The following is a 27,789-nucleotide window of genomic DNA, read 5'->3' as shown; positions in this document are numbered from 1 at the left end:
CAGGGTCCTGGGATCAAGTCCCACATGGAGCTCCACACTCATGCTTGGATGCTTTCTGCCTCTGTCCCTCCCACTCATGCTCTCTCCCTCTCTAAAATAAATAAATAAATAATCTTAATTTAAAAAAAAGAAATAGACACAGAGAGTTAGACAAAGTGAGGAGATGGAGGAACATATCCCAACTGAAAAACAGGACAAAATCACAGCAAGAGAGATAAACAAAAATAGAAATAAGCAATATGCTTTATAAAGAATTTAATGTAATGGTCATAAAGATATTCACTGGACTTAAGAAAAGAGTGGCTTATCTCAGTGAGACCCCCAACAAAGAGATATAAAATATAAAAAAGAACCAATCAGAGATGAAGAACTCAGTAACTGCAATAATAACCCTAGAGGGAATAAATAATAGACTAGAGGAAGTATAAGAATGGATTAGTGAGCTGGAGGACAGGGTAATGGAAAGCAATCAAACTGTACAGGAGAGAGAAAAAAGAATAATAAAAAATGAGAACAGGTTAAGGGAACTCAGTGATACCATCAAGCCTAACAACATTCACATTATGGGAATCCCAGGAGAAGAGAGAGAAAGGGGGCAAAAAATTTATTTGAAGAAATAATTGCTATAAACTTCCCAAAACTGGGGAAGTAACCAGATATCCATATCCAGGAGATACAGAGAGCCCCCAACAAAATCAACCCAAGGAAGTCCAAACAAAGATCCATAATAATTAAAATGGTAAAAAGTACTGATAAAGAGAGAATTTTAAAAGGAACAAGAGAAGAAACAGTTACATACAGGGGAAACCCCATAAAGCTATCAGCTGATTTTTTAGCAGAAACTCTGCAGGACAGAAGAAAGTGGCCTGAGATATTCAAAGTGCTGAAAGACTATAACAAGAGAAAAAGAAGGACTCTATATAATCATTAAGGGAATAATCCAATAATCCAACAATCCATCAACAAAGTAGGTTTAGAGGAAATATACCTCAACATAATAATGGCCATATATGAAAATCCCACAGCTAACATCATAATGGTGAAAAACTGAGGGCTTTTTTCCTAAGATCAGGAACAGGACAAGGATGTCTGCTCTTGCCACTTTTAATCAGCATAGAAATGGAAGTCCTAGCTACAGCAATCAGACCAAAAAAAAAAAAAAGGAAAAAAATAAAAGGCATCCAAATTAATAAGAAGGTAGTAAAATTTTCACTATTTGCAGATGACATGATACTCTATACAGAAAACCTTAAAGACTCCACCAAAAAAGTTCTAGAACTGATAAGCAAATTCAATAGCCATAAGATATAAAATTAATATACAGAAATCCATTGCATCTCTATACACTAATAATGAAGTAGCAGAAGGAGAAATTAAGAAAATAATCCCAGTTACAATCACAGCAAAAATAATAAAATGCCTAGGAATAAAATTTAATGAAGGGAGGTAAAAGACCTGTCCTGTGAAAACAATGATGAAAGAAACTGAAGATGACACAAATGGAAAGATGGTCCATGCTCATGGATAGGAAGAACAAATATTGTTAAAACCCAAAGTAATCTACGGATTTAATGAAATCCCTATCAAAATACCAACAGCATTTTTCAGAGAACTAAAACAAATAATCCTAACATTTGTATGGAACCATAAAGGACCTTGAAAAGCCATAGACTTCTTGAAAAACAAAAACAAAACTGGAGGTATCACAATTCCAGACATCAAGTTATATTACAAAGCTGTAGCAATTAAAACAGTATGATACTGGCATAACAGTAGATACATAGATCAATGGACTAGAATAGAAAACCCAGAAATGAACCCACAATTATATGGTCAATTAATCTTTGAAAAAAGAGGAATGAATATATAATGGGAAAAAGCAGTCTCTTCAACAAATGGTGTTGGGAAAACTGGACAGCTATATGCAAGAATGAAACTGGACCACTCTCTTTTGCCATATACAAAAATAAACTCAAAATGGATTAAAGACTTAAACGTGAGACCTGAAACCATAAAAACACTAGAAAAGAGAACAGGTAGTAATTTCTGTGACATAGAATGTTTCTTCTAGATATGGCATTGAAACCAAAAGCAAAAATAAACTACTGGACTACATCAAAAGAAAAGCTTTTTCATAGCAAAGGAAACAATCAACAAAACAAAAAGAAACCAATCTACTGAATGGGAGAAGATATTTGTAAATGACATATCTGATAAGGGGTTAGTATCTAAAATATAAAAACAACTGGTGCAACTCAAAGCCCCAAAAAACAAATAATCCAATTAAAAAATGGGCAGAAGACCTGAACAGATAGTTCTCCAAAGAAGACATCCAGATGGCCACAGACACATGAAAAGATGTGCAACATCACTCATCATCAGGGAAATGCAAATCAAAACCACAATGAGATATCACCTCATACCTGTCAGAATGGCTAAAATCAAAAATACAAGAAACAACAAGTGTTGGCAAGAACGTAGAGAAAAAGGAACCCTTGTGCACTGTTGGTAGGAATGCAAACTGGTGTAGCCATTGTGGAAAACAGTATGGAGGTTCCTCAAAAAATTAAAAATAGAATTACTATATGGTCCAGTAATTCCACTACTGGGTATTTACCCAAAGAATACAAAAACACTAATTCAAAAAGATACATGCACCCCTATGTTTATTGTCACATTATTTACAATAGCCAAATTATGGAAGCAACTCAAGTGTCCATCAACAGATGAATGGATAAAGAAGAAGTGATATATATATATATTTATATATATATATATAAATATATATATATTATATATATAAATATTCTATTTTATATATATATATATATTCTGAATATATATATTCTATTTTATATATATTATAAATATATAATATTTATATATTCTATTTATATTCTATATATATAAATATATATATATAAATATTCTATTTTATATATATATATATTCTGAATATATATACTCTATTTTATATATATTATAAATATATAATATTTATATATTCTATTTATATTCTATATATATATAGAATATTTATAAAATATTCTATTATATATATATATAAAATAGAATATTACTCAGCCATAGAAAAGAATGAAATCCTGCCATTTGCAACAACATGGATAGATCTAGAGTGTATAATGCTAAGTGAAATAAGTCAGAGAAAGACAAATATCATATGAACTTATCATATGTAATACTTAGGAAACAAATGAACAAAGAAAAAGAGAAACCAAGAAACAGACTCTCTTTTTTTTATAAGATTTTATTTATTTGTCAGAGTGAGAGAGTGCAAGCAGGTGAAGCTGCAGGCAGAGGGAGAAGCAGGCTCCCCAAGAAACAGACTCTTAACTATAGTGAACAAACTGATGGTTACCAGAGGGGAGATCGGTGGAACCATGGGTGAAATAGGTGAAGGGGACTAAGAGTATGCTTATCTTGATGAACATTGAGTAATTTATAGAATTGCTGAATCACTATATTGTACACCTGAAACTAATATAACACTGTATGCTAATTATACTGGAAATTTTTTAAAAGAATAAAAATAAAGCAAAACACATATTTTTTAAAAAGAAAGAAATATGCCAGAACAGACTAGTGAAAAGTAAATCATGCAAAATTTTTCTTTATTAAAACTGGCCAGGGGCGCCTGGGTGGCTCACTCAGTTAAGCGTCTGCCTTTGGCTCAGGTCATGATCCCAGGGTCCTGGGATCGAGTCCCGCATCGGGCTCCTTGCTCAGCAGGGACCCTGCTTTTCCCTCTCCCCCCACCCCTGCTCATGCTCTCTCTTGCTATCTCTCTCTCTCAAATAAATAAATAAAATCTTTAAAAAAAAACTGGCCAGAGCTTGTTTAAAAAAGAAAAATAAAAGACTATTGAGGAACTTTATAATGGATGACAGAAAGAGAAATGACCAGATATTATGCGTCTCCTGATGGAAGTATAAACACACCTAGGAAGTATTCCTGCCAAAAAATGTCAAAGCTGAATCTGCTCAAGCCTTTATATCTAACTACAAGTTTGCAGAAAGCCAGGGACATCACAGAAGCGCGATCAGTAAAATCCAAAATGTGAGAAGCCACAGGGGAAAAAAACAGTTTCTTCAACAAATACTTGAAAGGAGAAAAAAACAGAGGTGAGGGAATCTGTAGAATAAAAGAGAAGTATTAAGCTAATAAAACACATTGCTCTTGTCTGGATGGTTATTCACACAATTCAACTGTTTAAAAAAACTTTTTAAGGTAAGTTGAGCACTGTCTAGACATTTGGTGTTATTAGGGAATCACTGCTAATTTTTTCAGGTGTGACAATGGTATTGTGATTATACCCAAAAAGTAACTGGATAATAGATGATAGCAGGGAATTACAGCTAATTGTTTTAGATATAATAATGTATCACGATTATGTTTTTACACACTTATCTTTCAGAGAGACATAAGAAAATATGGATAAAGAAACAAGAAATCTATAGAGAGAGAGATCTATATACTTGTTTCCTAACCTTAGAAGTTTTGATTTAATAGGTCTGTGGTCCTGTCATTCATGTACATAATAAAACATCAAGGTAATTCTGATGCATACTGCTGATCAAGGACCAACAACCCAGATCATAGCCACCTTGGAAACATCACTGAAAATGAAAGAAAAAAATGCAATAAATACTTACGATGACACCGTTTCCCATCAGGAAGCAGAATAAATCCTACAGGGCATGTGCAATAATAAGATCCGGGGATGTTTTCACATCCGAGAGTACATCCATGATTCCAAAAGGCACATTCATTGACATCTATACAATGACAACAGTAAAGCATAGTTATTTTTTAAAATAAATTGTAATATTGCTATTAAGTCAGCACAAAGTAGAATATCTCACACTTGCATTTGCTGTAACTGACCATGGAAAGACTTTTTGCTACCCTCGCAAAGAATGAAAGAAGTCAGTTCAATTGTCATGACAGCCATTTTTACTGTCACAGTTTAAACTTTCAAATATATCTGTATTTTCATACTAGAATTGCCTTCAGGAAAAAGTAGTACAATTTCCCATGAAAAGATGTACCCATTGAAGGCAGGGACTCTTGAAAGTCTTCTCAGAGCTGACAGGAGCCCTTCACCTGAATGTGGGTACATTCCCCAGCAGCTTCACTCCGGTTGAAACCCAGCCTTCCAGGCCACTGTTCTATGCTATAGCTCTCCCCCCAGTAGTCCCAGGTGAGCAGGAGACATATACTTAACTTATACTTCAATGTCAGGTTTACCTGACATCACACCCCAACTAATTCTACTGAATGTGTGCTAACAGCCATTGGATGCTTTTCATTAGTAACGCACTGGACCCACCTCCCAGGTCAAAGAATACAGTATTTCTCCCAGGTTCATTGAATTGGGCCTGAAGCCTCAAAATAGGAGGAGCCCCAGATAAACAGTCTTGGTGCATAGCTTCTCAAGATTCCTGCCAGACTTTATGGGATGTGGTGTAGGAGTCACTTACTCTTTGAAGATCTAATGATAGCTATGGAACTGCAAAAATTTGAAAATACTGACATTTTGCATACTGTCAAACCCACAGAGGTTTGTGGTGTCCACTCAGAGAATCCCTGCCCTATATCAAGCTCTGAGTAGCCTCTAAGAGTATTGGATCTAGGAACACAGCACATAAAGAAGATCTGAAAGTTATTACAGAGGCTTTAACAACAGAAGAAAAAAATAATTTTTCTGGGGAAAAACGGGGGGGATCCTCAAGTTGTTTTGCTTCAAGGCTCTGGATGACCCACTGAAGACCAGCCACTGGCTCAGGTGGGCTGTCCTTGCTTTGGGTAGCTACCCCCCTGCACGTTACCTTCACAGTACTTTCCATCTTGGCTTAAAGTATATCCCTCCGCACATGTGCACAAATGGGACTTCGAGTCTTGACCACACATGCTACCTCTGCAGTTACCTTTCCTCCATTTGCAGGGTTTCTGATCTAAAAGAGAAGATGGTTTACTTGGAGTGGAGATGTATTTTGACGGGGACACTGCTTGATCCCATTGTGGTTCTTAGAAGTCTAATTTCCCCGTGACAAGAGCAGGGGTGCTGTCTTTCCCCGTGGTGGCACTGCTCTGGAGCCAAACAGTGTTAGCCTGGATTCTGAAGCATTCGGAGATGCAGCCCACTTATTTCTCTAATTGTATTATTCCTACCAAAGCACTCAGGATTAGACATCCTAATTAGCTGGAGATTTCATTCCTTGGGTTATAAACACCAAACACTAGTAGCTTTTTCATTCTGCTTTACTTATTTTTTATAAAGATTTATTTATTTATTTTAGAAAGAGAGAGAGGGAGAGAGAGCAAGGAGGAGGGGTAGAGGGAGAGAGAGTCTTAAGCAGACTCTGGGTTGAAAATGAGCCCGATGCCCAGCCGGATCTCACAACCCTGAGATCATGACCTGAGCCCACCACCTGAGTGGAAACCAAGAGTTAGGCAATTAAACGACTATACCACCCAGGCGCCCCTCTGCTTTACTTATTTTATATGTATGTATATTTATACATATACAATTCTATACATTTCTCAGTGCTCATCAAGATAAGAGTACTCTTAATCCCCTTTATTTCACTCATTCTGGTTTGCTTTCATAAAAAGAAAAATAATAAAGCACATAAACAAAACTTCTGAAAATGAAATATCTGTTTAAGAAACAAAAATCTTTAATCCTAAGAACATCTTTTTTTAAGTATAATAGTTATAGGTCCGATCTATATATATATTTAGCTGTTTTTAGATCCTTATTTAAAGAACAACATCTTTCAGACTCAAAATATACCACTGCCGTATGTCTTATCCCCAAATTTCTGTGTCCATTGCTGGTGGTATACCATGTTTTACAAAATAGCCCAGTGAAAATAGTAAAATCTGTTTAGTGAGGTAGGTGCTGGGGCTGGATTAGCCAGATAAATGGAACAATAAATGGACAACTTTGTACCTTTGATTTTCAGAGCCAGAGTCAAGAGACAAACTAGTAACGCATATATCCCTATTCCAATTTTGTTCCTTCTTACTTTTTGCCAATTTTAACAATGACAGGACCTTTGTAAAAAGTTCTGGGAAATACAGAGTTAATCCTGAGTCTGAGGGCAGATTTCAGGATCCAACTCAGGTCAGAACTCTGGCAAGAGGTGACAGCAGGGGAAGACTGGGGTCATGGATCCCGAGTCAAGGCAGGGTTGAGATCAATGAGAGTCTGTGAATAATGAGAAGAGCTAAGGACCCAACGGAAGGACTGCTAAAAACACAGTCTTGCTGCGAATGGCATAGGGAACAAACCAGCGAGAGCCTGAGCTCAGCTGTGCAAGAAGCTGAGACCATTCTCCATGTAGGGTTGTTCCTCTGGTCTCTGTTTATCTACTTATAAAGATGTCTCCTCACTCTGACTCTACCAATTTCCTTCTATTCCAAGTCACTAAACATTCCTCTTGACCAATAACACCATGACACAGTAAAAACATACTTTTTCCCTCTTGAAAATGTCCCTGGTGTGCATTGAGACTCCCTGGCATGTCACCCTTTAGAGATTCTGACTTGGTGAATCAAGAGAAAGGCTCAGGAATCTGCATTTTCAACTGAATCAGAGTGATTCTGCTGCCAAGAGTCTTCACAACACACTTTGAAAAACACCTGCCTGATGTACTATTGAAACATCCCGGCCTCCCCTCAATTATGAATACCTCTTTTTAGCAAGTCTGTGTTGTGAACTTAGTTATTTTAAACTTGTTTATTCAGATCTCATGACAGAATTAAATACAAAATCAATCTTGCTGACTATTCAATACTGTTGCAATATTACCTACTGAATCAGTTCGGATTTACACCGAATAGATTCTTGGATATTGATTCCAAGCATTTTGTTTCTTATCCATGGTTTTTCTACCAATCACACATATAGAGCTACATTGCTTTCAGGTCCCTACATGCTTTACTTACCAAATTTTAACTAAGCAAAATAAAAAAATAAAATGATCCAAATTTTAAAAGTAGACAAAATGCACCCACTTCAAATTTCTTAAAAAAAAAAAAAAACATGTATTTTTTTGAACTTTAATTTTTATAAAGTTTGCAAGGGAATAACAGCAATAAAAATACAGAAATGTCTGACTTGGCCTTTCTTTTTTTATTTTTTTAATATTTTTACTTATGTATTTCACAGAGAGAGAGAGAGCACAAGCAGGGGGAGTGGCAGGCAGAGGGAGAGGGAGAAGCAGGCTTCCCGCTGAGCAGGGAGCCTGATGCGGGGCTCGATCCCAGGACCTGAGATCATGACCTGAGCTGAAGGCAGATGCTTAACCGACTGAGCCACCCAGGTGTCCCTGGCCTTTCTTTTTTAATTTGAAGATCTAACTGGCTTTATTAAATGATTCATGAATCCACCAGGACCCTATCTACCAGGTGAAGAGGCAGTCCTCTGATTTAGCCTTTTAAAGGCACCAAAGTGTTACCACTTTCTTGACGTAACAAAAAATTAAGGAATTATGCTCCCTATAAATATCCCTTGTAAAAGTCTTGTCAAACCCAGCATGACAGGTGAGTACTGGATTAAGGACTAGGAAAACCAAGTTTTCTGGTTCTGCCTTTACATCGAATCATTATCTCTTTCACCTTGGTTTCCTAATCCATGAATTAAAAGTTTTGGAATAAATATTCTGAAATCCCTTACTTAAAAAAAAAAAAAAATTTATGGTTCTATACAGAATCAGATGTTTGTGGTAAATTCCTCTAAGTTTATACCTCTAAGGAGTCTCAAGCCTTAATTACTGTTTATAATGGGTTAATAGGGATTCAAACTGCTTATTGAAGAAAAACAATTAGTGTCCAGGGTACGGGAAATGCTCTATTACTCATCTAGCTCCACTATTATTTATTCCTTTTTTGTACTTTTCTCCTACCTCTCGCCTGCACTTACCTGTGCTCTGATCATCATCATCACCATCATCCCATTGTCATCACAATTATATATATGCTTCTTTTTTCCATTAACCAATAAGCTTCTTGAGGATAAGGCATGTAACCCATTCACATTTTATAGCCCAAACAGCACCTAGCCTGGTGCCTTTCACAACACAGGTATACTACAAACATAGACTTCAGGCACAAAAAAAACCCTGTGATCATGTCACCTGCAACTTAACTCTTTTATTTCGTTTCTCCTTGAATTTCCAGTCAACCTTAGCGTTAGAACTCAGACTATGCTAGCCCAGTACCCCTTCCATGCTACCATGCTGCTGATGGTTTGAATGGTACTTATTAGCAATATATATCACTCTTTAATGATGAAGATGGCCAGGAAAGCAATCACCATTCTTCTCTAAATGGTTAGGCTGAGGATGCCACCTGAATTCAGGTGCTAAACACTTTAAAAGGTCATTTTAGGAAGTGGTAAAACATAGAGGATTGAGGGCTATATTTTTGTTTAATCTCCGTAATCTTCTGCTGTTCTTTAGCTTCAAATTAGGCCAAAGCTAGTGCTCAACCAGCTGCTGCTGACCTCAGATAACACCCCTTCCCAGAGCTCAGCAGTGTGGCTTAATTACCTCTGAGATCAAATTAAACCTCCTAATCATGGAGTTAATGTCCACCACAAACTGCGCCTTCAAAAACTGCCTGTCTAACACACAGGCTCTCGTGAGATTTTCTACCGCCGAGTAAATCTATAGATTTTACCCTGGCCCAGTTCTGAAACAATGCGCGTGGGATTCCCCCATCGACTGATCAGCTTTCCTCCACCTCAAATTCAGGGTAAGACTCGCCTCAGCAACAAAGCCTTTCTAGTCTCTTCCATGTGAACCCATTCACTTTAACCAGTCTTATACCTCAGTATCAGCACACCCAGTATTTAGCACATACAATAAAAAATTCAAATAACATTTTATAATGCATTTACATTATCTCATTTAATTTTCATAACAAGCCCTTGAGCTATGCAGAGCACATATTATCTTTCATTTTACAGATTAGGAAACCATGTCTTAAGGATCACATAAAGGCAATAAGGGGTAAACCTGGGATTCAAGCTCAAGCCTTCTGGCTGTAGACCCACCTCTTGATAGATAGATAGATAGATAGATAGATAGATAGATAGATAGATAGATAGACAGACAGATAGATCGATCGATCGATCCTGGGATTCAAGCTCAAGCCTTCTGGCTGTAGACCCACCTCTTGATAGATAGATAGATAGATAGATAGATAGATAGATAGATAGATAGATGATAGACAGAAGATAGATGATAGATAGACACATACTTGTGTGTATATATATATATGTACACTTGTATTTATGTGCATATATATAACTATGGGTTTTTATAGAAAAAATATATATATTATACATATAATATATATTTTTTCTTTTTTGAAAAGATTTTATTTATTTATTGGAGAGAGAGAATGAGATAGAGAGCATGAGAGGGGGAGGGTCAGAGGGAGAAACAGACTCTCCGCTGAGCAGTGAGCCCGATGCGGAACTCGATCCCGGGACTCCAGGATCATGACCTGAGCCGCAGGCAGTCGCTTAACCAACTGAGCACCCCAAGCACCCCAGAACCTAGTTATGTTTTTGTTTCATTTATTTATTGTCTTCCTCATTAATGAGTTCCCTGAATAAATGACTTATTCAATTTCCTCAAAAAACTTCCCAGACTGTATAATATAGCTTTATTCTTCTTTGTTAATAGAAAATAACAAGGAAGAAAATACAAGAATAGTTTCTTGGAATTCCTAATTACAGTAAAAACAAAAACCACTTAGCCAGAACTCAGCTACTTGGTATCCTTATCCATCTAAACCCCTCTAAGAATCAGAAAGTAAACAAATCAACAGTCTCTGAGCAGTTAAAAAATACATGCTTTTTACTCCAGATGAGCCCCTTGGGCCCACTCAGTCATCTCTTATTTTGTACCCATTTCTGACAAATGTGACCATGGCCAGCCCCTAGCATAAAGATGGAAATGCAAGGTGTCCATGCCACTCGCATTGTCACCACCCCACCCCCACTGCATTCCCCATTGCCAGAAATGACTGCATGATTCCAGTGAGCCCAGACATAGCCTCAGCCCAGCTTTCTAGACTGGCCTTACTGGGAGAGGGCTGCTGAGATCCCTCTTGGTCATCTCTCCTACAAAGACTAGAAGCCTCAGTTCAGGGCTCCTCCTGGAGAAAGGTGGTACAGTTTGATGTCAAAATGATAATAACTGCAATGAATAGAAACATGTCAAATATTTTTTAAATCTCTGAGTTTATGAAGATGCTTTAAAAAAAAGACCCTTTATTCTGAAAACAGATAAAGGAAAGAATCAAACATTTAGCTTACTTTTCCTATAAAAGATCCTCTCCAGGAAAATTATAACTGATGTAGAAAAGTTCTTCAGCTAACAAATGCATAAGCAATGATAGAATTAGAATATCATCTCTTTGAAACTCTAACGGAAAAATGGCTCTAGGCAATCATAATAGCTTCTAAAGCTATTATGTGAAAGGCTGATGGGAAACTTTACAATGGATGGACCACTTCGGCAACACCTAAACTGCCAACAAATCTTGAACATCACAGTAAGAACCAGAACTGGGCACTACACGACCCCTGGTGTGGTCTGTAGGAAGCATACAATCCCACCTGCAGTGCCAACCTTCTAAGTGCTCTGACAAAAAAATCTGAATCTGATCAGGCTTCTAGGCCCAAACTATCTGTGTGTAGGAGGTATGGAATCATGTTAAATGACACCATGGGGTTATACTCTGCAAAATCCAAATTGTGGAAAATGCTACAGGACAAATGATCTGGTTTCCTCAACAAATAAATGGCAAAGAAATGCCTCAGATTAGAAAATAAATAGAGTCCCCAGCCAGGCATGTGGAAACCAGCAAAAAGTGAGAGTTGACAGCAAGAAAGAAGAGAGAAAAATGATAGAGAACCATTCCGAATATTTAAAAGATATTTCAAGTGGCAGCAATTTGGTGTCAGAGCAAACTCGCATTTAAAACCCAGTTTTGGGGATGCCTGGGTGGCTCAGGTGTTAAACGTCTGCCTTTGGCTCAGGTCATGATCCCGGGGTCCTGGTATCGAGCCCCACGTTGGGCTCCCTGAGGAGTGGGGAGTCTGCTTCTTCCTCTCCCACTCTCCCTGCTTGTGTTCCCCCTCTAGTTGTCTCTCTGTCAAATAAATAAAATCTTTAAAAATAAAATAAAATAAAAATAAAACCCAGCTTTGCCTCAAACCAGTCTGATGATTGCCCCACCGGCATGTACCTTTGTGTGACCCTCATCATTAACAAAATGTCAATAACTATCTATAAATAATGTTAGGAAGATAAAGCCATCCATATTTTACTAAGATTTCTATGAAAAATTACAGAGATTTGGGTGTTTGAACTGATCATTTAAAATTATATGAAAACAGAAAAAAGTGTTGGTGGAAATATAATATGGTATAGCCACTGTGTGGAATATAGTATGGTGATTCCTCAAAAAATTGAGAATGGAAATACTACATGACCCAGCAATTCACTTCTGGGTATATATCCAAAAGAATTAAAAGCAGAGTCTTGAAGAGATATTTGTATGCCCACGTTCATTGCAGCATTTTTCACAATAGCTAAAACATGGAAGTAACCCACATATCCATCAACAGATGAATGGATAAACAAAATGTGGTATATACACACACAATGGAATATTATTCAGCCTTTAAAAGGAAGAAAGTTCTAACACCTGCTACCACGTGGATGAAATGAGGACATTATGCTAAGTTAAATAAGCCAGCCACAAAAAGACAATTGTATGATTCTACCTCTATGAGGTACGGAGAGCAGTCAAAATCATAAAGATAGAATGTAGAATGGTGATTGCCCGAGGCTGGGAGATGGTATAGCTAATGTGTATGGAATTTTGGCTTTATAAGATGAGAAGAGTTATGGATATTATGGAGATGGATGGTGGTGGTGTTGTACAACTGTGTGGATGTACTTAATGCCACTGAACTATACACTTCAAAATACTTTTTTAAAAATTTTATTTATTTATTTGTAGAGAGAGAGAGCACAAGCAGGGGTGCGGCAGGCAGAGGGAGAAGCAGGCTCCCAGCTAAGCAGGGAGCCTGATGCAGGACTCAATCCCAGGACCCCCAGATCATGACCTGAGCCAAAGCAGATGCCCAACAGACTGAGCCACCCAGGTGCCCCATGTATACTTAAAAATACTTAAGATGGTAAATCTTATGTTATGTGTAGTTAACCACTATGAAAAAATTTGGAAAACAATTGTATGAAAAAAATACTCAAATATCTAGGGTGATTCTTTTCTAGAGGTTTCCAAATAGCCAAGGTTTTACAGTAGACATTCCAGCAATGACATAATCAAAATGAATCAGAGTCCCACCTGGGCAGTTTTAACTCTACTGATCACTTCCATAAGCAGGTAGATCTCCAGGTGGAAGCAATTCTCCTTCATGAAATCTCAGAACCAAAGAAATTCAGTAATATTTTTGTGCATGAAATGAATGTAAAGTATTTTGCACAGTGCTGATGGTAGACACCCTTCATTTTCCAAAGAATATGCTTTGGAAACTCTCTTATGAGCATAAAACTGGAATCTACATTTCAAGAGTACAGAAGAAAGCAAAAATATTTGGACCTTTTATAGCAGTATATATGAGCAGTAAAACTAGTTGAAAAAATCCATATAAGTTGAACTTGAAATAATGGGAGATCAATTCTGTGACAGCCAGGGGAGAGGGTTTGTGTGTATGTGTGTGTGTTTGTGTGTGTGTGTGTGAGAGAGAGAGAGAGATTTTGGCCCCGTGATCTATGCACACCCAAGAATTTAACCACCAGAAGGCCATGGATAGCTAAGAATACGCCAAATTACAGGTTTCCCCCAAACAAATAAAGCAAAATCTAAGATATGAAATGAGAGAGAATAGTGATATTATTGCTAATATATAAAATATTGCTGAATTTCTTTAGCATGGTTGAGGAAGAAGCATGGTGTCACTCTGCCTGGGTTCACATCCCAATTCCTCCACAGTGTGACCTTGAACATGCTATTATGACCCTTCCGCAACTCAGCTTTTTAACCTATAAAATGGTAGGAATAATCACACCTAGTTCATAGGATTGTTGTGAAAATTAAATGAGATGATATGGGTAACACCAGAGCAGATCATTCTTTACACACTCAATAATTATGACGATTTATTTCTAAGGATGACACAGCCTGTGGCATTTTCTTATTTTGTTTCCTATGCAGCAGCCCATGTGGCTCCCAAATCTATTATTTTTAGCTCAGACCTCTTTCTTGAGATCCAGACCAATTCAAGGAAAAAATAAAAATACACTGAGGCACAGTGAGAGTTAGTTGAGAAAATTGATTTAAAACATTGGGGATTTAGTCATAATATACCAAAGGGAGCAGACTATCTGTCAGACCAAGGGAAGGGGGGCTCTTACAACATCTAAGGAAGATGACACGTACTTAGATATGATACCTCTTTAAAACTTTTTCGTCAGGATATTATTTAGGGGAGAAAGTAACAAAGGGTGTTTATTCATTCTTTTTTTTTAACTATTGTTTATTTTTTTAATTTGTTCTATAAAATAGAACAAATCTTTTATTTTCGGTTATGGAATAGGCTATACAAAACACTCTGAACATATCTCTGGGCTTCTTGCAATTTCTTTTTTTTCAACTATTATTTATAAATTGTCCTCTAGGCACTGGGAGTACAACCAGGAGGTGTCCACCTGTCCTCATAAGAGCAAGGGAGCCAAGTGAGGGAAATGTGTTATTCTGAGAAAAGCTAACTGAGGCTCACCGTGAGTGGGGCAGGGAAGGTGTTTCTGAAAGAGGTAACGTTTGAGCTACTTCTCAGAGGACAAAGAGAGTGAGCCGGTGCAGAGGAGAAAACATGTTTCTGAACATACCAAAAGGCCGGGGCGGAGGGGGGACGGGGGCTCAGAGCGAGCACGTCTTGTGGAAGGAAATTAAATCTTTGAGCAGGGTTGCAGCATGCAATGTAATGCAGACAATGTTGAGAGGTGCAGCCGAGAACCTTCTGTGAACAGCTGTGAACAGGGTAAATAAAGAGACTGGATTTTCATTATGGGCAACAGAATTGTTGATTGGTTTTAACCGAGGAATGGCATGACTGAGCTCTCATTTCTGAAGGGTTATGCTCCTGGCAGCATGGAGAAGGGAGGCAGAGACGCTGACTAAGCAGAACTTAGGGACGAATTGCTGCGGAAAAGGGCACTAGTGGTTCGATTGCAGGCAGGGGAGTTGTTGGGGGCTGGAGGTTCATTTCATGAGGTGGAAGTGAGGAAAGAAAGAGGAAAGGCTCACGCCGAGATTTCTGCCTTGGGAGATGGAGGTGAGATGCCACTCACTCAGATGGGGACACTGGAGCTGGGGAGAAGGGAGGTGGAAGTTGGTAGGTCAACTATTTCCTTTGTGCCTAAGGCACTTGCAAGAAATCCAAGCAGAAATGCTCAGAAAGCAGATAAATATATGGGCCTTGATAAGGAAATTTTCCATGTGCCACGGTAGGACCCTGAGCCTGCTGGGTGCAGACAGCAAGCAGGTGTGGCTCAGATGAGGGACCTGAGTGACCACTCTCAGGAAACTGGGTAGAAGTATCAGAAAACCAGACCAATGGTGAAACTGTGGCTCTGCTGCGTGGATTGGGGCTCAGCCACCAAGGGCAGCCAGCTCCTCTGTAACCAGCCCATCCAAATCGATAAGACAAGGATTATTTAAACTGACAAACTGCTGTAGTCTTCCTTGTGAGGTTTTGTGGCTTCGCTTTTGTAAACCCCACCCTTGCCCTTGGTCAGACAGTGTTCACTGGGGTTGCTCACTTTCATATGCTCTGAATAAATCCCCAATGTTTTAAATTTTTTTTTTTTTTTAAGATTTTATTTATTTGCGAGAGAGAGAATGAGAGAGAGAGAGCATGAGAGGGAAGAGGGTCAGAGGGAGAAGCAGACTCCCTGCTGAGCAGGGAGCCCGATGCGGGACTCAATCCCGGGACTCCAGGATCACGACCTGAGCCGAAGGCAGTCGCTTAACCAACTGAGCCACCCAGGCGCCCTAAATCCCCAATGTTTTAAATCAATTTTCTCTGCAGCTTAACTCTCACTGTGCCTCAGTCTTTCTCTTTTTTTAAATTGGTCTAGATCTCAAGAAAGAGGTCGGAGCTAGAAATAATAGATTCGGGAGTCAAGTGGGCTGCTGCATAGAAAATAAAATAGGAAAATGCTGGGGCACCTGCATGGCTCAGTTGGTTAGGCGACTGCCTTCGGCTCAGCTCACGATCTGTGAGTCCCAGGATCCAGTCCCATGTCGGGCTCCCGGCTCAGCGGGGAGTCTGCTTGTCCCTCTGACCCTCTCCCCTCTCATGCTCTCTCTCACTCTCTCTCTCTCTCTCAAATAAATAAATAAAATCTTTAAAAGAAATTTTTTTAAAAGGGAAATGCCATAGGTTGTATGGCCCTTAGAGACTAACAATGCACTTAACCATATGAGTGGTTCTAAGAAATCACTTGGGGAAAAGAAACCCTGTTTAATTTTTTTTAACCTGGCCTATCTAAGTCATTTGACCCTGAAACTTTTTTGCCCCCAAATAATCCCATTAAACCCCACAGAACCAGTGTTTTTTAGAACATGCTTTGATAAATGATAGTTTAGTCATTTTGCATGAAGTAAGTCTATTGAGACTCTTGTGTGTATAAATACTTAAATTTTATGTGAAAAATAATACCAACCAGGTTACATGATTTTTCTCAGCCATCTCCCCATTGAAGTAATCTCACTACTAAATGCCTTGCAAACCAAGTACTGCCACCATCCACCTCTCCAGAGGAGCTGAGGTTGCAAGCCCACTATCCAGGAGGAACTAGCCAGCCTCTAGAAGTCGTATGTCTTTAAATGTGAAGGCACTTGGAGAAGCTGATGACAGCTGTATACCACCTGCGTAGGGAGGGACACTTGCATATTTTCATCTAACCCATACAATCAAGAGATTCACAGTCCTTAAATCCCACTTGAAGAGTTCCTGCTCTACCAGACACTAAAAAATTCAAACCTATTTAATGATGGCTAAAGTAACAGTGCTTTTGAAATCAAAAGTCCTTTGCACTTGGGGTGTATGTGAAGCACGTTCTTTGGTCACTGACTGGAACCAGTATGTCCAGTGCCACCTGCCTTCTACATTTCAGGTCTTCCTGTAGCTCTGCAGCTGGCCATGGCTTCCCAACCGAAGTCCGTGATTTGCCAGATGGGTTGAAGCTGCTCTTTAATGAATCACTGTAGATTCTCTTCTAAACTTCATGCTTTCAGTGATCGTATTTGACCTCCCTATCAAAAAAGCTGAGTAACAGTGGAGGATTCTGAAGAGCTCAAGTGTTTATGGTAGAAAGAATAATAAACTGACAGACTCATCACCAAGATTGTTGTTTCCAAATCCCTCATTAACAAGCTGTGTAATCTTGGAAAACACACTCTACTTCTCTAGGCTCCAGATTTCTCAATTATGAAATAAGTACAATAATTGCTGATCTTTCTGTGTCACAATGTTACCGTGACAAACAAATAAGATAATGTTCACGGAAGTACTTTGGAAAGCAAGAGATTACACAGAAATGTAAGAGACGGTGATGGACATATCTATAACTATTACTAATGAGACTCAATAATTACTTATTCATAGTTGTGGTTGGTTCTACTTTTGTAGTGAGTCACCACCACTTGGACAATGAGTCGTATGTGAAGACAGCTTGAGTCAAAATTTCCCATGGAAGGTATCTGGCAGAATATCAGATTCGCTGCCTTTACTGCATGGATAATGGTCAACCATCTCACTTATAACATTGCCACTAGGTTGTTACTTAATGTTATGCTCCAACCCACAGCTGAATTCAAGTAAATCCGTTTGTAAAAAAATAATTTATCTGAATAAACACTTCATCTCTTGGAATTTATTTTATCTTTGGAAGTTCCTCATCACTTGCATTGAAAGCAGAGTCATTACACAAATTAAATTATGGTTTCTACCTAAGTTTTTAAAGAAATCAGTTAAAAAGTCCTTCTATTAGTTAACTCTTTGAGGATATAAGAAATAATAATGTCAGTTGCCCTAGATTCCAGCCTCCCTTCAGCAATCTCGTGCCTGTCCTGTTCAGTCTCCACAGCTCTCTTCAGGAGCTATGTCTAGGGCAGGAACAAACACATTCATCTACTAACTGTGGCAGGGACACACAGTCCCTACCATTTCCCACACTATTACCAAACCCTAGTGGCACCCAACAGATAGAAAGAAAACAAAGAATTCGATCTCTGCTTCAGAACCTCTCCTGGCTAATTGGGGTAAGAGTAAATATATGTCAAAGCCTGCTTGAAATTAACCTTTTACATATAAAAAATGTTAGTACAACATCATTTGTGTGGTATATAAACCATATTGAAGAGCCTACCTAAAAAAAAGTATATGCTAAAGAATTCAGAGACTACATTTGAAAGTAGAAATTTGGGACTGTGACTAGATTCAGTCAAACCATTCATTTAACTAATGTTATTTAAAATTCTTCATTTATAAATACATCAGTAACCACTGAATAGAGGGAGGTTTAAGTAATAAATAAATAAACAAACAAATAAATAAATAATAGGCATTGGTCCCTGTCTACACAGCATTTATAATCAAGTGGGAGAGAATATCAAAAAGAAAGCAAAATAATATGTAATTACATCTTGGGATGAGTTCAGTGAAGAGTGTACTGAAAAAAAAATCGGAGGTGAGAGGTAGGCCTCTTCACCTCCTCTTGATTGGATGACCAGAGAAGGCTAATCTGAGGACATGATACTTAAGCTCAGAACTGAAGACAAGTCTAGGCCAAGAAAGGAGTGACTGCTAAAGCCCAAAGGCATGAAGGGGAGGGCATGTTTGAGCAACTATGGAAAGACTTGAGTCAGATTCTAGCGAGGGGAGGAGGAGGAGTGTTAGATCAGTTTCATCATATATTGATAGGCTTGGTAAAATGTTACATTTCGATCCAAATGCAAAGGAAAGCTTTTGAAGGATTTAAGCAGGGGAGTTAATGGATCAGATTAACTATTTAAAAGCAAGAGGGGAAAACAGAAAGATTAGTTGAGGGGCTACTACAATAGGCCAGGCAAGAAATGCTGGTTGTTAGACTATGGTCGTAGCAGTAGAGGAGAGAAGCGGATATTTGAGATGTATTTAGGAGGTAGAATGGAAAGGATTTGGCGGTAGATTGAAAATTGGGGCTGAGGCAGTAAGAGAAACCAAGGATGGCTTGAGTAGGTGGACGGGTGGGGACGAAGTGCCAGACTCCATTCAAGGTCAAATATGACTCACCACATGCCCAAGCATCACTCTCTGCCTTGGGCTGTAAGAGTGGATGCAGTACTTTGATTCCAACAGTTGGTACAAATGATGGGTCGAGGTTAATTCTAACCATATTCTTCCCGGTGTGTTTGTTAGCTATCCAAATTGTCTTCTTTTTCCATATTGAATAGAAGATCCGATCACCAAAAAGGGACATTGCAAACAAATTGTGCCTAAAAAACAATAGAAAATATATAAAGAATGGCAGAACATTTCTTCCCAGGCTTATTAACATTTCACTTCATTTCAATTTACTGACTGAGTTTTAATTACCTACCTTTTCAATTGTATCTCATTTAGGTTTAGAAGCAGATACTAAGTTTAAAATTTTATTTATGTATTCATAATCTGAATTAATGGGATATAATTTCTAGCTTCAGCTTCATTGTCCCATTCTTTTGCTAATCAGCATTTAAGTGTGATGAATGTAAAACAGGGAAGAAAATAGGAATACTCTAAGAGTGGATTCTGGTTGTATCCATTTCACACTTGACTAATTTCGGCCTCTTACCACAAGCTGGTGAGTCAGTCACAGGCAAGAGAGCATATCAAATGAAATAGGTGCTTCACAAATACAGGACATAGTAATTCCAAAAGATTAGCTATAACTTATAACCAACAAGTGAGAACTTATTAGTTGCCAAAAATCTGTTAATTATTTTTATTTGCATGTCTTTACTTAATTTTACTTACATTTCACAATAACCCCAAGAAATAGCTACTACTATTATCCCCACATTAAAGGAAATTGAGGTGGCTCAGCTGGTTAAGTGTCTGCCTTCAGCTCAGGTCATGATCTCGGGGTCCTGGGATCGAGCCCCACATCAGGTTCCCTGCTCAGTGAGAAGTCTGCTTCTCCCTCTCTCTCTGCCCTCCTCCCGCACAACTTGTGCTCTCTCTCTCAAATAAATAAATAAAATCTTAAAAAAAACCAAACTGAGAAGTCATGTAATCTTCCCAAAGCCACCTGCCCAATAAATGGTAAATCTAGGACATGTACTCATCAAGTTTTTAGACTTCCAAATCTGTGCTAAGCCACTCCACTAGGTCAGCTGGACAAACTTCAAATGGCAATTACTTTAGTTTGCACTAAAACCAAAACTTACTGTGTAAGATGTTTGTTAAAATGGACAGAACCGCCATCATAATTACAGGAACAAATATAAGAATTGCTTCCATCTCTGTTGTACTGAATCCAAAAAAGCCGTTTATCGAGCACATCCAATGACACAGCTGTTATTCTTTCTGTCGTCTCTAACAGAATCTTCTCTTCCACACCATTGAGATCTGCTCTGTGAAGGCTGCCAGCCAGCTCTGAAGACCAAAATATAAACCTGAGAGCAAACACATTACATAGACACATAATTGAAGGTAAAGTCACTTAAATGGCCAACTCTCAGTGTTTCAGTCCCTGGATGTCCTCACAGGAGGAGTTGGACTATTTTGAATGAAATTCCAATTCAACAAATATTTATTGCCCTGCTGTGGACATTCCATGTGATTTCAAGTTAAAAAAGGAATTTTTCTTGGGGCACCTGGGTGGCTCAATCGTTAAGCGTCTGCCTTCGGCTCAGGTCATGATCCCAGGGTCCTGGGATAGAGCCCCGCATCGGGCTCCCTGCTCGGCGGGAAGCCTGCTTCTCCCTCTCCCACTCCCCCTGCTTGTGTTCCCTCTCTCGCTGTGTCTCTCTCTGTCAAATAAATAAATAAAATCTTTAAAAAAAATCGTTTTAAAAAAGGAATTATTCTTCTCTAGTAGGAAATCATGATAATCAAGAGTACCATTTGTAGAAGGAAGCCTGCCTTGGTTCAAATCCAGACAACCTTTGTCCTTCTGAGTTCAAAATATTGTAAGTCTATGAATTACCATCAGATTTTGATATCTATTTCAATGTCTGAAAACAGCAGTTACCTTTCTACTGGATCAATTGCTACATTTGCAGGATAGTTTAAGGCACTTAAGAGAACTCGGGAATTGTTTCCTTTCATATCTGTTACTGTAATGATTCCTTCCTGTTGATTTGACCAAATAAGTTCTTCATTTATCCAATTTATTGCCATTCCTGAAACATTTTTCTCTATGTTGCATACTCTCTGTAAAATCAAATTTCAAAATATTAATATTTTTTCATTCACATCAACATTTTTTATCTTTATGTATAAAAGTCTATTCTTTTAAGTACTTGCCATTTTTTTGTGCATTCATAAAACTATTTAAATCATAAAATAGTCACAGAAATGGTGCCATTGTTTTGATGGAGCAATGTTAACCCTCCCACATGAGTATTTTTGGGCTTTAAATGGAAAATTATCCTATGCTTCTTGAAATTAGGCAATCAACCATAATGTATTAATGATTTCAACTATAATAACAGTGAAATTTCCATGCTATCTTAAAGACAGTGTATCCATTTGCTAATGGAATTTTCCATATTCTCTCCTGAACCCAATTCTAAGGTTTGCCAAAATCTGGCAAGATGCCCTTGACTTTTGTGCACAGAGCTCTAAAATAAATGAATTTCTCATTAGAGCCCCACTTTCCTGGCCCCTCCTCTTCCATCAGGCCCCATCTTTTCTACAAGTCTTCAGGGCCCTCACACTATGACCCTATGGCCCAAAGACCAGAGCTTCTCTTTATGCCTCTTGGGTGTAGTGTTTCCTGCTCTCTCATGATAAAACGACCAAACAAAAACCTCTTTTATCTCCTAATTCCAGCGTGTGCAGGTAAACCGGTCAGTCTTCTTGGGGGGTGGAGGGTGGGAGGTAGGGAGAAGCCCTGATTTGTGTGGTTGCAGATTTCCTTGGTTTGTAAATATTCCCACCATTTGGTGTAAATATTCCCAGCATAGCTGATTTCTAGCCACTGACAGGGCATCACTGAACTCGGATGAGGCAGAGATTAGTCTCACCAGCTTGCACTATTCCTATACCTCATGCAAAGTAATCTAGCCAATCCATTGAACCAGTTGCTAATATATTAATATATTAGCTCACCCAGGTGAATTGTATTTTAACGGGTGTTGGGTTTTTTTTTGTAAACTGTGTTTTAACTCAAAGAAGAGGATACAATGGTGGATTTTAGGCATCAGGTCAATCCTTTCCTAATAACTTGACACAAATTCACAAGTATTTAACTTTTTTCCCAGATTTTGAGACTCAAGATTTTTGAAACTATTCTACCAGTGGCTGGAGAATAATGAGTAGCCATCCTTGTTAAAGGTGACATTAGTTAAGTCTCAGAGAAGAGATGCGATAAAAGAAATTAGCACTTAATTGAAGCTTTTAAGAATAACTGAAGGGAAAAAGGTTTGAAGAAAAACAAACAAAACAGTGAGCACTTTGTGCTGGGAATAAATGCTTAAGGTTTCTCCAGTCACGAGTCTCTGTAATCCATCTCTCAGGAAACAAGAGAACATTCCTTCTGGGACTCATTTAAAGGTTCCACCAGTTACAGAGAAAGATTAAAGATCTTTTGTATGTACTTGAAGCAAAATACTTTATATCTGACACCTGCTTTATTATTTTTCTTCCAGAGTGCAAACACCTTAAGAATCAAAAAAGGTGGGGTGCCTGGGGTGTTTCAGATGGTTGGGCATCTGCTTTTGGCTCAGGTCAGGATCCCAGGGTCCTTGGATTGAGCCCCACGTCTGGCTCCCTGCTCAGTGGGGATTCTGCTTCTCCCTCTGGCTCTCCCCTCTGTTTGTGCTCTCTCTCAAGTGAATAATGAATAAATAAAATCTTAAAAAAAAGAAGAAGAAGAATCAAGGGCGCCCGGGTGGCTCAGTCGTTAAGCGTCTGCCTTCAGCTCAGGTCACGATCCCAGGGTCCTGGGATCGAGCCCCGTATCGGGCTCCCTGCTCAGCGGGAAGCCTGCTTCTCCCTCTCCCACTCCCCCTGCTTGTGTTCCGTCTCTCACTGTCTCTCTCTCTCTGTGTCAAATAAATAAATAAAATCTTTAAAGAAAAAAAGAATCAAAAAAGATTTTCTTCCTAAATATCAGGTGCTAAAACCTATGACAGACATTTTAGACAAAACAGCGTTCCCAAACTCAGCACAACTGACATTTAAGGTCAGATAATTCTTTGTTGTGGGGGTCATCCTGTATATTTTAGGATATAGTTGCATCCCTGGCCTCTGCCCACTAGATGCTAGTGGCACATTCTCTCTCCTTCCCAACACAGTTGTGAAAACCAACAATCTTTCCAGACTTTGCCAAATATCCCTGGAGGGGCAAAACTGTCCTCAGCTGAGAACCACTGGAGCCAAAAATAATCATGTAAGTAATCTGTTTTAACCATAAAATGGTGATCTGACTTAATAAACATGTATAGTTTCAAAATTCCATTGACATCCTGACTCCTTTTGGGGTCTTCTGAATATCAGTGGGTTTGTTCAGTAACATGCCACAGATGCAAATTAAACAAATATCTACAAATGCCTGAAACATTTGAATTGGAATGTAATTTTCGTTCATCTGTACATTACTAATTAATGATACCATGTTTGTCAGCCTATACAAAAATCTCTTAAATACTTCAGGGATGTACTTTACCTCTTGCCTTGTCCCATTCAGAAAAACTCTTTGCAAAAGTTGTCTTTCTAGATCTACCCAATAAATTCTTCCTTTATTGTAATGAAAATCCATGATCACTGATACACCAGCATCTGCCACCAGTTGCTCATGATTAGTTCCTTCCAGGTCAATCCTAAAGATACTGCTTCCATGGGAGAAAATTAAGAAGGGTGCAGGACCTGAGTGGGAAGAAAGAAACCAAACTGTATATTTTCAATATTTTATCTGATTTAGACTAAATATTTCCCCATGACAACCAGTACAAGTAGGCTTAATTTGTAATTCCTGGTTTATATTTTAAATAAAGAATGTTATATGAAGAACAAGTTCCTGTGGATGTTCACCATTAATTTTATAAATCATCTTCTTCACAAATTGATTGTAAGAAATGAACATTGCCAAGTTAGGAAGAAAGAACTATTTGAAAAGAAAACCACTTTCTACTCTTACCTGTAAAATGCCATTTTATGTTAAAAAAGAAACCACCTCCTATACTCTGTTGTGGGTAGGGTCTGGATGAATGTAAATTTTAATTATGCAAATTGGAAATAATACTACAGATATTATCATTTTGGAAATGGAACCTACCTCCTCTTCTTCCTTTTGAACAGAACCTCGGGGTAATGACAGAGAAGAAAATAGGGAAAACAAGAGGTCTTTTTTTTTTTTTTTAAGATTTTAATTATTTGAGAGTCAGTGAGATCATGAGCAGGGGGGAAGGGTAGAGGGAGGAGCAGACTCCCCCCCTAAGCAGGGAGCCCGATGTGGGACTCGATCCCAGGACCCGGAGATCATGACCAGAGCTGAAGGCAGACACCCAACCGACTGAGCCACCCAGACGCCCGAAAACAAGAGGTCTTAAGTGGAAGCAGGGAAAACTGAGATGCCATCCCGTGAAAGCTCTGAAGTGTTTTGTCCCTGTTAGCATTGCCACATAAAATACAGGATGCCTAGTCAAATTTGAGTTGCATATATATTGCATGGGACATGCTTACACTAAAAAATTATTTCACTGTTACCTGAAATTCAAATTTAACTAGTTGCCATATATTTTTATTTGCCAGATTTGGGTAGTGGACCTCCCTGGATTTTTGATTCCTGCAGGACCTTGCCCTGAACTCTAACCCTATCGTCTCCTGTTCCAGGTGATGGCCACCTTCCCATTCAGACTCCCAGGTAGTCAGCACCTGCTTGGGAATCCAATACCTCTCTTTGGAAACCTCAGCACAAATCATTGGCTGACTCTGCAGAGCTTGCCTTTGATGCTTCAAGAGAATGCCAGAGAATAGCTTCATTTCCTACAGCCAGGTTAGTTGCCTTGGTCTCTTCTGCCTGAGGGTGACAAGGCTCCTTCCACTGTGCCTTTAGATAACTCTGGAGCCTCTGGGATGAGTGGGGCATTGGACATGAATGCTAACATATTTTTGCTTCCCCACTAGGTTTACATTATTCTGTTTTCACATTAGCCTTTAATACCTTAATGTGACATAGTAAATGTGTTTATTGTTCTGAGGATTAAACGAAATGATGGATTAACCTCCTCTTATTCAGGGATTCTGTTCTACAGTCAGAAGACATTAACTCCACTTTAGAGGATATTGGAATAGATACAAGAGGAAGGAAGAAGTGCAAGATCATGAGAGTTTGAAATCGGTGCCAGCATACACATCTAAGAGAATTAGCTCAAATCACTCTTCCCATATCTTTCTCACGATAGAAGACCCCTGCACAGATATGGAGGAGAGCCCATTTTCTATTGCCACTCCCGCTGTAGAACCAGAGGTATCATTGAAGAAATGGGAAGGGCATTGGACTGAGAGCCAGGAGGCCTTGTTTCTAGTCCTGGTGCCATAGCTTCCCTACACATCTCACTGGACCTCCCTGCCTGTGTTAGAGGATTAATGGGGAAAGAAATAAAATTGTATTTTTTTAAAGAATTTATTCATTTATTTTGAGAGAGAGAGAGCATGAGCAAGGGGGAAGAACAGGGGGAGGGAGAACAGACTCCCCGCTGAGCAGGGAGCCCGATGCGGGGCTCGATCCCAGGACCCTGGGATCATGACCTGAACCAAAGGCAGACGCTTAACTGACTGAGCCACCCAGGTATCCCAGAAATAAAATTTTAGATGAGAAAGTATTTTATTAATTGTGGAGCACTATGCAAATATAATTTGCCATTGCTGATTCCCAGAACCAAGGTCTCACTACATAGGTTTGTGCCACTGTTCAGGTTTGAACCCCTGGATGAGAACATTGGTGTAACTCATTTCTCCCATAGCAATGTGTCCTAGAGGAAAGGAATGAATACAAAAGGTACCCTAAACTGATAGCTACTGATCTGTGGGACTGTAGATTTATCACTAGGAGTCATTTCTTTGAAATGTGTATCATGCATTCTCTATAAACTGAATAAATGTACCCATATTATTAATTTTCTAGTGCACTGATACATGATAAGACCAATAAAACATTTTATTCATTTAAAAGTACTAAATGGGGGCACCTGGCTGACTCCATCAGAAGATCATGTGAATCTTGAACTCGGGGTCATGAGTTTGAGCCTCACCTCGGGTGTAGAGGTTACAAAAGAATTAAATAAAACTTTAAAAAAAAATAAAAGTACTACTAAATGGGAGGTTTCCAGCTTTTTTTAAAAAAAAAGGGAGAAAGAAAAGGCACTCTAAACATTTTAGACAGAATATAGCATAATGCTTTGTACATAATAGGTACTCAAAATTTTTGAATAAATAAATAAATGTGTTTTGCTCATTTGTCTGGCTTTAGCCATAGGAACAAAGCTGAAGACACCAGAAGATACATCAAATTCATAAAAGCAGGGTCAATCCTACAGTAGTTATTTTACTAATAGCAATAATAATAATAATGATAGCAACAAACTTTCACATCCTGATCTCATTTATGCTTAACATAACACCATGAACTAGACAGGCCAGATATTACAACGAATAAATCAAAGAGAAAAGAGAAATCTAAAGAATACCTAGATCCATAAAACATGAACCATAACGTTAACTTCAGTAATTTTTCAAAAAATAAATTGAAAATATTTATTAAATTACTAAGTGTGAATTAACTAATGAAATTTCTCTTCTGATTTTTCCCATTCACTGGTGAATCATGACACCCAGGGTTTATCATAGCCTCTTGGAACTGAAAAGGACCCTAAATATTACCTAATTCATTGTTCCCCAAAATTGTTGTTCAAAAGAATCACATGGGGTGCTGTGAGTATGTGTGTCTTTTGCAGATCCCTTCCTTTGAGATTCCAGTTCAGTAGGGGTAGGCCAAGGGCTAGCAATCTGTTTTTTGAATAGACACTCCAGATGATTCTTACACTGGGTGAACTGGAAATCATAGATCTAGTTCAGATGAGGAAATTCAGTGATGTTTCCCAAAGACCCACCCCTGGTTGGTGGCAGAGTTGGAATTAGCAGTCAAATATTGATTGCCCTTTTCCCTGCCTTGGTCTGAGTTGTCATGTGTCAAGACGTTACTATGTTCATTTTACTTATGTAACTGATTTTTTTTTAAAGATTTTTATTTATTTATTGAGAGAGAGAGAATGATAAAGAGAGAGCATGAGAAGGAGGAGGGTCAGAGGGAGAAGCAAAATCCCTGCTGAGCAGGGAGCCCGATACGGGACTTGATCCTGGGACTCCAGGATCATGACCTGAGTCGAAGGCAGTCGCTTAACCAACTGAGCCACCCAGACGTCCCCATGTAACTGATTTTTTAAAATCTTTTTAAAGAT

The 27,789-nt window shown here is 38.6% G+C and overlaps 1 protein-coding gene across 3 annotated transcripts in view; it reads right to left on the bottom strand.

Annotated features, from left to right (window-relative positions):
* Positions 1-27,789, bottom strand: part of EGF (epidermal growth factor) — a 98,146-nt gene that overhangs the window by 49,687 nt on the left and 20,670 nt on the right. For all 3 annotated transcript variants that reach the window (XR_013446435.1, XM_036098040.2, XM_078069074.1), the window contains exons 2-7: positions 23,997-24,196; positions 21,357-21,538; positions 20,551-20,778; positions 19,415-19,617; positions 5,850-5,975; positions 4,674-4,796 (exon numbers count right to left, since the gene is read on the bottom strand). Coding sequence is in view for 2 of the 3 variants with exons in the window: in XM_036098040.2 (XP_035953933.2) it covers positions 4,674-4,796; positions 5,850-5,975; positions 19,415-19,617; positions 20,551-20,778; positions 21,357-21,538; positions 23,997-24,196 (1,062 nt within the window). In the remaining variant the exon portion in view is untranslated. The remainder of the gene's footprint in view (positions 1-4,673; positions 4,797-5,849; positions 5,976-19,414; positions 19,618-20,550; positions 20,779-21,356; positions 21,539-23,996; positions 24,197-27,789) is intronic.

The sequence above is a fragment of the Halichoerus grypus genome, chromosome 3 (genome assembly GCF_964656455.1).
Source record: "Halichoerus grypus chromosome 3, mHalGry1.hap1.1, whole genome shotgun sequence".
Classification (NCBI taxonomy): domain Eukaryota; kingdom Metazoa; phylum Chordata; class Mammalia; order Carnivora; family Phocidae; genus Halichoerus; species Halichoerus grypus.
This window is presented reverse-complemented; position numbering and strand designations above follow the sequence as displayed.